The 13,331-nt window shown below is 36.2% G+C and overlaps 2 protein-coding genes across 6 annotated transcripts; one reads left to right on the forward strand and one right to left on the reverse strand.

Annotated features, from left to right (window-relative positions):
• Positions 1-835: 835 nt before the first annotated feature.
• Positions 836-5,186, forward strand: LOC135141749 (SAFB-like transcription modulator). 5 transcript variants are annotated; one of them, XM_064073135.1, is made up of 14 exons: positions 836-1,084; positions 1,136-1,226; positions 1,280-1,458; positions 1,612-1,716; positions 1,767-1,815; positions 2,234-2,357; positions 2,799-3,078; positions 3,129-3,320; positions 3,609-3,755; positions 3,805-4,229; positions 4,292-4,519; positions 4,567-4,694; positions 4,745-4,859; positions 4,909-5,186. In XM_064073135.1, the coding sequence occupies exons 1-14, from the start codon at positions 962-964 to the stop codon at positions 5,063-5,065; spliced, it is 2,343 nt and encodes a 780-aa protein (XP_063929205.1). In that variant the 5' UTR covers positions 836-961; the 3' UTR covers positions 5,066-5,186. The 5 variants fall into 5 exon arrangements, with proteins under 5 accessions (XP_063929205.1, XP_063929209.1, XP_063929206.1 ...); XM_064073139.1 differs by having other exon boundaries at positions 4,965-5,186; XM_064073136.1 differs by having other exon boundaries at positions 1,615-1,716.
• LOC135141748 (uncharacterized) lies at positions 5,099-13,185 on the reverse strand. Its single transcript, XM_064073134.1, has 27 exons — positions 13,114-13,185; positions 12,768-13,070; positions 12,516-12,724; positions 12,344-12,467; positions 12,134-12,293; positions 11,693-11,799; positions 11,454-11,643; positions 11,255-11,403; positions 11,026-11,109; positions 10,773-10,977; positions 10,519-10,721; positions 10,093-10,471; positions 9,426-10,046; positions 9,216-9,377; positions 8,982-9,169; positions 8,739-8,922; positions 8,372-8,685; positions 8,204-8,320; positions 7,955-8,152; positions 7,685-7,907; positions 7,420-7,631; positions 7,187-7,367; positions 6,825-7,134; positions 6,533-6,767; positions 6,316-6,480; positions 6,054-6,258; positions 5,099-5,463 (listed from the first exon to the last, which is right to left on the reverse strand). Exons 1-27 carry the CDS (start codon positions 13,138-13,140, stop codon positions 5,243-5,245), a joined length of 5,676 nt encoding a protein of 1,891 aa, XP_063929204.1. The 5' UTR covers positions 13,141-13,185; the 3' UTR covers positions 5,099-5,242.
• Between the last annotated feature and the right edge of the window lie 146 nt (positions 13,186-13,331).

The raw sequence follows: 13,331 nt of genomic DNA on the forward strand, positions 1-13,331 counted from the left end.
TTAGGATTTTTTTCCAAAAATCTGGACGTTTTGGCTAAAAACTCAACACGGAGTCAACTACTAGTACCTAAATGTAAATATGTATACCAAAAATGTGTAAATTTGAAGATTCTTTTTACTGTTATTAACAAATTTTCGGAAAATTTGCAGTTTTGTCTCGACATTTGCATATTTTTTTGTGAATTTGTACAATAGTTATAAATCTCATGTTGCAAAAGTTGAACGTTTTTAGTTCCCGAACGAACGCTAAGAAAGTAATAGGGTCCATCCGACAAATCGCTACTTTCATATTTTTTAGATGTTTCATGACCGTTTGAGTACGAAAAAGTAGATCCCGTATTTCCGTCTGCCTGTCATCTGTCTGTCTGTGTCAATTTTTATTAGGTAATTTCCTAAACTAGCATTATCAGATTTTATATGTATAGTTGTCTAATTGACACTAGTAAATTTTATATAAATTTTATAAAATAAGATGCTCCTGCATTTGTGGTTTATGAATCCGTATTGACTTTTTACCCAAAATTGCTTCGAAACTGCAAAACCGAATGCTCTAAAATCTCTTCGGGACCACTGGTTTTTACTTTATACAAATCACCACAAAATAAAAATCGTAAAATCTAATTTTCTCATTTTCCAAAGAAGCAGGATTTGTTGAACTGTCCTTTATAGGCGAGGGAAGTTCTGTCCAAATAATCTACGACTAATTTTTTACTGTTGTAGCGTTGTAACAACGTTCTATTGGTGGTAGATTACAACCGTGGTAGCAACGTTCAGAATGACAGCTTCGTCACATTTTTAAAAACCGCGCTATTCATCAACCAATCAAACATGGCGTCACTATAGAGATGGCCGACATCACTTCCGGCCATACTGCGGTGTGTTGCTGTTGAGTATTGTGTCAACGCTTGTAATTGTTGCTAAATTAGTAATGCGGACTTTATTTTATTAAAAAAAGTAGAAAATGTCAGAAGGTGAGAGTAAAAAATTATCCGAATTACGTGTGGTTGATCTCCGAGCCGAGTTAGAAAAGAGAGGTTTGGATAAAAATGGAGTAAAAAAGGACCTCGTTGAACGACTCCAAAAGGTAGATATTAAATAATCTGTTACACAATCGCATCCTCGGTATTCATTATAGGCGCTCCAAAATGAGGGAGTTGATATTGAAACTTACACTTTCGACATTAATGATAAGAAGCCAAACAAGCGGCTTTCGACGTCGTCATCATGTAAATACCGCTAAAACAAACAAAATCGTTGTAATTATCAGTTTTCGTTATAGATCAAGGTGACGATAGCGTGAGTGAAAAAACCGAACTAGACGCTGATAAAACGGAAAAAAGCGGCGAAAAAGAAATGAATGATTCAAGCCAGGATGAATCAGAGAGGGCTGAGCGTGTAGACAAGTCAGAAGAAATGGAGAAGAACGCAAACGAAGCCGAAAACGAGAAGAAAACTGAGGTTTGTGTGTTTATTAGATAACGTGTATTCATGTTTGCGCTAATCAAAATTTGTGTGAAAACGAGTTGATGACGTCACCTCGAAATTTTGAGTGTATGAATCTGCCTTGATTTTTACCCTAGGTTTTTGTTATTTTTTTTATGATTTTGTTAGGAGTCTGGTCATGATGATGGAGAGGAGAGCGGGATTGCTGATAAAAATGAGGAACCAGAGGCCATCAATTTGTCGTTAGAAGAAGAGGAAAACATTAATGAAGAGGTAGTGCAGTAGACGGACCTTTCGTGATTGTTAATTTTCCGATTTTTCAGAATGTGGAACTAGACGAGGAAAATGCAGAGAAAAATATCACATCATCAGGTAAGTGATTGTTTGATGTATGCCTTTTATCGCGATTCTAGGCTTTGATGTGAAATAACATGAAAACTAAAGTCACAAGTATAGTGTTAGTGATTGGACTGAAGAATCTCGAGTGTACTCAGGAACGTCGTCTTCTAAGAAGAGTGATAATAGTGTAAATAGTGAAGAAGAGAAGTGCGGATTACTGTGAGGAAGATTTTGTGCTAAAGGGATTGGCGACACTTGTACTTTAGTTTTCTTGTTATCGGTAGTCATCGCCTTGAATAAATCACGTTTGAAGAACTTGCATGAATTTGGTGTTTAAAATTAAGTGAAGTGCCGTATCAAAATTTAAGCCGTTTTAAATACTTAGAGTTCCGGGGAATCGATATTGTTGGCTAAGATTTATAAATCACAACGATTTCATTTCTTCCTGTAGATGAGAAGACAACAGCTGCAAAAGAACAGGGCCAGGTTGAGGAATCCAAGGAGTCTGCTACAACCAGTTCTCCACAAGAGGCCTCCAAGAAAAATCAAGATGCCGAAACTGGAGCAAGTTCTAGGTTGGTTTTGTTATGCCATAAAAAGGCCCTAACTTTTTTTATCTCACTTGATTGCACAAATCATTCATTGATATCGAGGAAAGACCTCATAATTCGGAGCAGTGGACTTTTCAACTTGTTTCTTTAACCCACTTTGGGCCAAAGATACTTTTTGATCATATGATCATGGATTTTGATCGATAGATCAGATAATGAAGCTCATATTTGTTAGTGGGTTGAAGGATTGTTCTATTCTCAAGAGAGTTATGGTATGGTGGTGTTTCAAGGTAAAAAGAGCTGTTCAAGCGGAAGTTTACAGATTCCAGTTCTAGTGTATTTAGACACAGTAGCATTATTGGGTGAATGATTTTTGCCAAAGATTTCTGGAAAGTTGATGAATGAATATTTTCATTATATGTTATTTGAGAAAATTCAGTTTTCTTATTGTCATGATTTTTATAGCAATGGAGCTACTGAAGAATCCAATCCTCAAAAGAAGCCGCAATCTAATCCGAGAATACTCTGGATAACCAATGTTCCAAAAAATACGCGCGCAAACGAGCTTAAACAACTTCTTTCGCCATGTGGTAAAGTCGTATGTGCTAAAGTCGTTGTCAACGCAAGATTCCCAGGATCTTGTTGCTTTGGTTACGTCACAATGGGAACAGCCGAAGACGCTTCAAATGTTATCGCAAAACTCAATAACACCGAATTTAATGGACAAATTATCAAAATAGATAAAGTATGATCACTTTTAACTGATGTTACTATTTACTTATTAATTTTATTTAGTTCGAAAATATAAAAGCAGATAACTTAAATCCTGCGCGGAAAAATAAAACCGAAGAAAATAAGAAAGCACAGACTAGCGAAAAGAAAGAAGATAAGACTAAGAAAAGTCCCGAGGGTAAAGAGAAGTCTGAACAAGGGACGAAAAACGATGATAAAGACAAAGCTGAAAGTCGCGCCAGCCCTGAAAGGAGGGTAACTATTGTTTGTTTTATCTGTAGTTTTGGTTAATGCTGTGTTTTCTGGAAGAAATTCGAATATCACCTATCAATTAAGACGCGTTACATCTTTAGTTCCAATTTTCTATTTATTTTTCGGATCGTGCTATAACACAATTCAGGACAATCAATTAACACTACTTTCATTTCTTTCTCTTCGTTTTCTCACGCGAACGTCAATCGACCAAAATTATCAATCACATTCCAGAAACTATTAATCGTCACCGCCACAAAAACCACCCACCCATTCGCTTTTTTGTTTTAGAAGTCTATGACTTCGGACAGGTCGAGCCGTGGTCGACGGCGCACGCCCTCTAAGGAGCGCGTAAAAGACCGAGAGCGACCCTTCCCCAAAGCCGACTCCCGGGGAGCGGCACACAAAGTCAGCGTCCTCACTTTTGATAAAATCAAAGTAATTTTTTTGTGTTCACCCGTAAACGCAATAATCGCTGTGTTTGTAGGAGGAGCGAGAGAGACAGCGCATGCGCGACCGCGAGCGCGCCCTGCGCGAAGACAGCCGACGCCGGCACGAGGAAGCCATGCGCATGCGCGAGATGCGCGAAATCTCCCGTCGACAAAGAAACGAAGCCGAGCGTCTTGAACGCGAGCGCGAAAAACTTCGACTCGAACGCGACAGGATCGAGCGCGAAAAGAGCGAGTTGATCAAGCTCGAGCGGGAGCGGCAGAGACTCGAGCGCGAGAAACTCGAAATGGAGAAGATGGAGCTGCAGAGATCGCGCATGCGTCTGGAGGAGGACCGCAGGGCTGTGAAGAGGCCGCTGCCGGTCCCCTACAGGCGCGAGGAGCCCTTCGAGGAGCGCAAGCGGCCCACGAACGACAGGCACTTCGAGGAGCCGCCGCGGTTCGAGCCGCCGCCGCACGCAAGGTAAGTCGCGAACGCTACCATTAACGGTGTTTTTGGTTAGGATTGAGTTTGTTGTTTTACAGTCCGATACAGACTAAAAAATTCTCGGCTCCCAAAGATTTTAAGAGATTGCCTTATAAACATGAGAGTTTCTCGGAAAAACGTGATTTTAATTCCGAACGGTCACATCATTCTTCATCCATAAATCGCTCAAACACTTCCGTTAAGTATGATCGATCGTTTGATAACGTGAGGGGGAGAGATTCCAGAGACGCTCCATCTAGGGAATCTGAATCAAACCTATCGCTGAGGTAAAGTAGCAACTTTTATAAATAAATGACTACTTTGTTTTGTTTAGGACGAAAGAGTCGAGATACACGGAGCGCGATAGAAGTCCGCATTTTAGACCAATGTCTGACAGTAGGGATAGACACGTGTCGTCTCAAGTTAAGTCTGACAGAGATCATCACTACTCTGAACCAAATGGTACTTAGTTCAACTATTTCAACAAACTTGTGACTTAATCATGTTTGTAGTGTCTGACCGTTGGAATCATCCGGTGGGGTCCCAAACGAAGTTTGGTTCCAACAATCAGAAGCCTTGGGCTGCAAAAGGAGGAACGTGGCGTCCAGACCCGCCCACTGTTGACAGGTAAACAATACCAACCTTTTAAAATGCACTTTCACTGAAAAAAATATAGGTGGAATCCGGGTTCAAGTTCTTCGAGCAGATCTTCGCTGAACCAACAATTTTCAGGAAATTCCAGCATGGCCCCCACCTGCCCCCCACCACCAGGAATCAACAATTATTCAGATAGATTCGATTATAATAAATCGAGTAGCATTAGGAAATATTAATTGGAGTGTCTCTGTAAATGGTCTTGTGTAAGCTTGTTCATTTTGTTTTGTTTTTTAAGTTTAACTACTTACAATTTAATTTACCGGTTTTGACCAATTGAATACATATTTTAAGCTGTGAGTGTTTTATTTTATTAACAAAGAATACAAAATACTTGAACAACACAAACACAAAAGTTAACTAAAGTCGTGTTCCACCAGGGTAAGTAAAGAACTGCGTTTGGCAGAAGGCGCCAACAGGTAAGATTTTTTATTTAATTTGAACGGAACTAAAACTCTTACGTCATCTAGTTCACCCGAAAATTCTAATTTCCATCCTTCTATGAACCAATATGAATAAATGAAGTATTCGCCGTTGGTGGTCACCAAGCAAAGATAAGCGTCACTGATCCCAAATCCTAAAAAAGTACTTCATGAATTAATACAGCTAAAAAGCATACAATTACAATGTAATTTTAGAATCATGACGTAATTTTACGACACAAGCAATTATTTTGTGCCCTTTATCTATCTGATCATAAGAGACATTTTCCCGCTATACGAAGTTTGGCAAGATAGGCAACCAACAATTCATCGTTTCGTAATGAGGTGAAACTAACATTTTTAACGCACGGAGACTTTAAACACGATGCACTTACAGTTCAGTTGTAATATTTATAATACAAATGAAAACATTATGTCTTGTTTGTAGAAAACGTGGGTTTTATCAACAACTACAAATGTAAGATCGCGTCTTTCGTTTTTAAAAAATAGTGGCGCAAATCATCAACTCCCATCAATCAAAAACAAGTAATTTCAGAATGTGTTTGTCACCACAGTGGTACCATGACGTTAGTCTATGAGTAAAGTGTGAAAATACGCATACTTGTAATAGTGGTATCTACGTTATCTGACATTTTGACTTTTGTGGTGTGGGTGATGGTAAATTGCGCCACTTTAATTTACCCTTCAAATCAATAATACGTATAACATTGTAACATATATTTACCTTCTGCGTAAAAGACGGACAACGATGATATCGAGTAATCCAATTTAAAAGTCTGATATAAATAATAATTGTCAAAATCGGGTTGGTATTTTAGAATAAGTAAAGTTGCTCGTTTGTTAGCTAAAATGATCAGACTGTCTCTTTCTAGCACAACTCCTTCTGCATATATACTTCCAAACGTGGGAATGTCTCTCAAAAGTTCAAACTAAAAACAAAAAACAAAAAAAGTTGTAGGTTAAACACAAAATTATATTTAAAATACCAGTTGTTTTTGGTGATTAAATCTAAAAATGTGTGTATTTGTAAAATTATCACTTAAGTCAGATATTTCGCTTCCCATTATTAAAACAACGCCCTGTGCCGTAGGGAATAGCGAAACTGTTTTCATCCCTACAGTTGGAATTTTTTGGATTTCTTCAAGTTCAGTCTGAAATTAGAACTATTCAACCGCAGGGAGCTTCACGGTCGGGGCTACCAACCTTATCACCGTTAAATCTAAGCACCAATGTATCTGCATTGTGCGTATCCAACACCGGATCATAATAAATTCCAATAACTACATAAGTTCTTCCATAAATCGTGAAAAATTCAACACCGCTTATAAACCCGTGGAAAAAACCTCTGTGAATGAAAAATCCTCCAGTACTATTTTCACGCGGCGGCAAATTCCACGTCAGACTAGATACTTCATTGATGACTTTCTTTTTGCTCGTCCTGGAACACTTTCCGCGTTAGTACATCAATAATTATTACAAAAATATTTTGAAATACCTGCAGTATGAGCTAGTGCTAACACTGTGGGTGATTACATGTATAATTATATCGTCGTTAAAATAACTGTAAATTCTTTGCGTTGCCTTATTCATAAAAATGTTGATAGAGCGTTCTGATGCAATTTGCATTGTTTGTTGAACTGGACATTTACATGTCTGAGGTAAACCGCAAAAACTACCAATTTCTTCACTTTCTAAGTGAATGAGAATCTCGTTTTTGGTTTCTGCGAGACGAGCATTTATTACATTGGGTAGCGGAATTTGCAGTTCTGTTGATTTTTCCAAATATATTATCTCAGTTGGCAATCCTGAAAACAATCGTGAAAGTGAAACGTTCATTGAATCGGGAAATAAATTAACTTATCGTTGAGTTCAGATATTTATGGATAAAACGTGTAAGAATTTTAGTGATTTCGTGTATTTGGTGAGCCTCGACTTGTAAAGAGTATTTAGCATTAGTGTCCAACATGTACTCCATAGGAACATTATTTATGTAATTAGTTTGGATGTTACCCTCCAGAAGTATTGGTTTCATCATTCGCTAACAAAATTTTTTTTTAATAAAATAATAATAGTAATAATGAAAAACTTACCATTATCCCTGTGAAATTAGTCTTCTCGTTTTTCAATGCAGCTTGTTCGTACGACTTTGAAAGATCCAAGCCGTTAATTAACTCAGTTCTCATGTTACCAGCAATTATCAAATCATTGATGAACCTTTTCGGGCTTGATATTGTTTGGGTACCTTTATCATAAACCATATTGTCGATGTTGATATCATTGATATGAGGTGTTTCAATATTTCCTAGCAAAACAAAGTCCAGACAAGTATTAATTGATACTAATTATATAACTCACCACGGAACGAAATTTTCCTAAAAAAGTAATTTCCTATCACCACTTGCTTCGGTGCGTCTTTTAAAAGCCGCTCGTTTAGAAGCACATCAAGTGGCATTCCATTGATATAAGTGATATTAAAATTATCAACAACACTTAGCGACTCGAACATGGCATTTGGCACTTTCTTTGGATCATCAAAACTGACTAAGTTTTTCGCTTCGATTCCTGATATAAAATCAGTCTAAAATTTTAATAATAGTAGGGATAAAATGATAATGTTAAACTTACTTCAATCTTGTCGGTTTGCAATCCTCCAAAAAATACCTTTTGCCCTCGTATCGGTCCCTTTAAGATTGAGTTCTTGGTGACAATTTTAGACTGGACGTCCAAAATGTTGATATCGTTTATTGCCGAAACGTTGGTGTTTCGCAAACTTTTCATTTCATTGGCTTCTATTTGGGAGAAGGTTTTTCGGCCTGTTATGACCTTTTAAAATAACATAGAATAGAAATAAACCTTGACGGTCAGAAGATTTACCTGTTCTATATCTGGTTTGTTCAAAAAGGCATCTTCTATTATTTCCATGATATCAACGTCATTGATAGTTTTCAACGTTGTGATATTATTGACAGAAATGTGGTTAGTAAAAGTTACCTAAAAAAGCAATAATTGGAAACAATACACTCTGTGTTTTAAGTAACTCACTTGTCCCTCTATTACGGGATTATTTTTTTCACGTGTCACAACTTTGTCGAAAATTCGGCTCACTAATGACTCTCTATCCCAAAATGTTGCGTTACCAATAACTGTAACTTTGTTCCAAAATTGTGATAGGGGATTGTGCAAATTATTTAAGCTTTCACTAATATCACAGCTGAAGTTACCAACCAAATTTTTGATTTTGGTGCGGCTAGATATTGTCAAACCATGAGAGGCAGAAATGGTTTGTGGTTGACTACTCGAAACGTCAACTATGTTTTTCATGTTGAAGTCATTAATTTGTTCGCTTATCAAGTTAGCTACAATTTCGGTATAGTTTTCTAGTACATATACAGTTAAAAAAAAAACTCACTTGTTTTCAAGGTAGTGAAAGTAAAATGTGCCACGATTGGTTGGTTCCAAGACTTGTATAACATTCGTTTGGAGAGGTTTTGTAAATTAACATTATTAACATTGACGATATATAGATCTTTGACTTTTACTTTGCCAAGGAACTTTACGGTGTTATGAATGGTGTTATTTTGATATTGCGCACTCTAAAACGATCGTCAATTAAACGACAATCATTTGAAAATAATTAAATAAAATTACTTACGCTTTTTGCCAAGAGGTCACTGACTTTTCTATTATTGATTGTCGATAATTTCTCCACATTTGTTATTGTGACGTTGTCAGTCACATAGACAAAATCAATTTCGTCAAGAGTGTCAACGACTTTCAATTTTGCCGTCAAAGCATCCATCTTATTGCCATTTAACTCGGAATTAACAAAAACGCTGTGACCTGAAATTCTCGTTCTAGGAACAACCTCAAAATAAATATCACTGACCTGTAATATTTTCAAAAGTGAGTTTTGATATGTTTTGTGGTACGTCAATGTACACCGTATTTTCAACTAAGTTTTGAAGATCAACATCATTAATGGTTTCAACTGTGATATTGTCAAAAGTGAAGTCGCCTTTAACAATCAAGTTAGAAATTCTTCGTGGTCCTAGAAAGTCTATAATAATGTTGATTCGTGATATTAAATTACTCTTACCAAACGTTTGCAGTGGCTTTTTTTTCAATACTATAGTACTATTTCTAGTTTGAAGATGACTAATTTCAAGAGCGTCCACTTTCAACGTGTTACTATAAGTTTTACGGCCGCTTATGACGAAAGTACCATTAGTTCGTACCCCTTCCTTTTGAATTCGTTCAAAATTCGGCGAGTGTTGTTCACTAGAATTCAAAAACACATTTCCTTTCACTATCACTGATTCGAAATAAAATTTAGAGCCCTTCTTTTGTTCTGTACCATTTAGTAGATAATCGTTCACTCTAACTTCGTTGATAAACTCAGTAAACAGATGAGGTACCGACATTCCATTTCGTGCCTCAAAATGTGTATGAATCGTTTGTTGGGTACTTTTCGTCCAAAACTGCTCCATTTTTGGGTCAAACTCTTTCCCCGCCACAAAAATGTGCGCATTTTTTCCTAAATCAAAATTTTTGACAATCAAGTTTCCTTTAATGGTGACGTTCCCGTTATATCGTTGTAGAAAGTCAGATTCGTTAGTACCAACAATGTGGGTGTCGTTGATTAACAAAAACTCTCGACCTACGGTACCATTCAGGTGTAGGTTGTTTGTAACATTGAGGTGCTTAATGCTAACAGGACCTAAAAAGAGAAGTAGAATTTGGAAAAAACGAGACAGCGGTGGTACCAATGATGGTGTTGTCGTTGAAAGTAGCCACCGAGTTTCTAAAATCGATTCCATTTATCGTCGTGGTCTTGACATTTTCAGCAAAAATTTTAGAAATAGTGATAGACGATGTTACTGTTTGATTGGTGGAAGTTGTGAAAAAGCTTGATTGGTTGCTTAGTGTTTTAAAAAACATTTCTTTAGCTTGTAATTGTGTAAAAATCAGGTTGCCGTCAATAGTGTCTCCGTGTCCAATACGGAAGACAGAATTTCTGAATTCGTCAAAGTTAACACCGTCTATGTTCTGTACCCAAAGATTATCGATTTTCACGTTTTCCGCAAAACTGTATTTTAGAATAGATGAATTAGTTAGAAGTTTTGCGACTCGAGTTCCTGGTATCTATAACAATATCGTTAAACTATGAAATAACCAAAATATAACCGTACTCCGTTTATGGTGGCAGTATCTATATTCTTGGCCTTAAGTTCTGGAAATGACTTTAGACCTTGAATAGTGACAGGTTGGCTCTTGTAGTAAATGTTGTCTACAGAGATATTGTTTAATGATTTAGTTTCAATATCATTTGCTTGTAAATTATTCGTGGTAATAAAACCGGAAACAATCTGGTTTCCATTTGCTAGTAAGAGATCTGGAATGACAACAATAGACAATTATTTCGGTTTTTGTTGATACTACCGACCATTGAAGAGTGGTTGATTTGTTTTCAATGTGTCAGTGTGAAGAACGTGAGCTTTCACAGGTCCAGATACAATTTGTGGCAGACTATAAGAAAGCCATTTATGTGGCTGCCATTTTTGGTTATTAAGGGTGTCAAAATGAATATTTTTAGCAGTAACTTTTTTGGCACCTAGTGGAAAATCAAGAATCGCAGTTTTGTTTATAACCTATAAAAAATCTATATTGTAACAATATTACAATAATTATACCAATACCAGTGTTTGTGATTTTTTGTTATGCGCTTTAAGTTTAATGGTACTATATTTATTTTGTAATTCTTCCCATTTTCTAAATGAAAACTGAAAAATATTAACTTGTAGTTACTGTTATACCTACCAAGCCCAATATATTTTTTTTTATATTTACTAAGAATACAAGTGTGCTAAATCTTTTGTTTAACATCTAGTTCTCACTTGATGACATTTTTGTTGTACTCTTACTCACACCAGATTGTGATGTGTCGTCATCTGTATCTCTCATCAATAACCTACTACTATTTTCTAATTCCGTAATTTTATTCCTAAGAACGTAAACAGCTTTCTCCAGAGTTAGAAAGCAACTGGACAATTTTTTCTCTTCGACAACATTTTCGTCTAGAAGATTGTACTTTTTGACTGTTTTGTGATATAAATAGAATACTAACGTTGTTCAGCGACGCCTATGGAAACAGAAACCGTTTTTATTTCTACTCTGTTCTGTACAGTTTTTCCTGAAACTCCGAACACATTTGGACCTATAAATTTGTGGGTCCATATATTCGTCCAATTTGAGTTGAACTCGGAATCGTAAATTTGTAAAAATTTATCTGACAGAGTGAAAATTACAAATTTGGTCTAAAATTTTAGCTGTTAGTGGAGGGTTTTTTAAATGACTGGTTATTACGTTATTATTGACAAGAAGATAGGGACTGTTGTTGATGTAAAACACTGATTTACTTCCTGTTAGGGCAAATCCGGTGGTGTATTGCTCCCAGAACAGTAAATCGGAACCTGAAAGCAAATTTTATTGTAAACACTCAATATATAGACTATATGTTTCATGTGGAATAAAAAATTTCCGATTGTACTTAAATTTTGACAGTGAGTGTACTAATTAATAGCAAATGGGCGGGAAATCTTCACAGTTTAAACTTGGTATTCAAATAAGACGTTAAAATTCTGACGTTATTAATAATATAAAAAAGATTTCATAATTTAAGAAAAATAATTTAACTATATTGCACAGAAACAATATAATGTCAACACTGTGCAACGTTTTATCTCGTAAAACCACACCGAATTGACCATAACTTCACGATTTGGTTGGTTATTATACAATACATACCGGTCCAAAAGTACACGCTAACACTAGTCGTGTCAGTAAAGATCATCAAATACTGTTCTCCAAAATAACTATAATTTAATACTTCATCAGCGTTATCAGTGTCAATTTTTTGAATTTTCCGAATTCTGTCATGTTTGAACTCATACAAAGACGCCGTCACCTTAAAAAATACCTTGTACAAAACAAAATTAACCAAAATGTCCAACAAACTCCAGATTTTTGCAGAACCATTATAATTTCGCTTCCGTTGTTATGAAAAGTGTGCAAGTTTGTGGCACCTGAGGCAAAAAATTTCTCGGTTTCATCAAAATGCGAATGCATGAATTTGTACACCCTACAAAAAAGGAGTGGTGAAATGTTTACCACGAAGTAGCTGCCTTACACGATGGATGTAAAATCAGAACTTTGGTAATTCGCAACAATTAAGTATAGTTGGTTTTGGCATTCAAAGAGCTCCATATCTGTGACGTTCAAGTGGACGAGATTTTGAATTTTGAAAAAGTCTTTGGTTTTGTTGTTAAAGCCAAAGATGTGTAGAAGGTTTGTTTTCGTGGCGAACACCAAGAAACCCGTGTTTTGGAACTCGATGCTCTAGAAGTAAACTTGAAGGGGGAAAAATAAGTTTTGGACTTACCTTTAAAAGGATTATGTTATCATCCGGTAGGATTATGTGGATCCTGCTGTAATTATTTTGCGTTATTTTGTAGACTTCTCGATCCATCACGGCGTAAGCGGTGCCGAAAAAAGAGAAAATTTCTCCTTTGGTGTAATTTCCGATCAGTTCCACAGTGTTTGTGTCATTAAATTTCACAGTGTAAAAATTTTCTTGGTTTCTGGCATGTCGAATTAATTTTGCACTCACGATTTTAGCTTGGTCGTCTAAATATTTCATCAAAGTGGAGTTGCATTTCACAGAGTTAATTACATGGAATAGACACTGAATTGATTATTTATTGAAAAACAGTTATTTATTGTCTTACTATAAATAAAGGCAGAGAAATTTTCATTGTTAATGGAACAGATGCAAATTTCACCGTGGGAAACACGACTGAGATACACTTAACTGAAAAAACTGATAAGGTATTTCTTTGACATGTGCTGAATAAGTGGCGCGAAACAAAGCAGAAATCTATTTATTTCAACTCATTATTATTTAATTTATTAGTTATAATTGAACTTTGAATCCTGGTCACGGCAC

Source organism: Zophobas morio, unplaced genomic scaffold (assembly GCF_036711695.1).
Source record: "Zophobas morio isolate AGI-343-1 ecotype UQ-CSIRO unplaced genomic scaffold, CSIRO_AGI_Zmor_V1 ptg000044l, whole genome shotgun sequence".
Taxonomy (NCBI): domain Eukaryota; kingdom Metazoa; phylum Arthropoda; class Insecta; order Coleoptera; family Tenebrionidae; genus Zophobas; species Zophobas morio.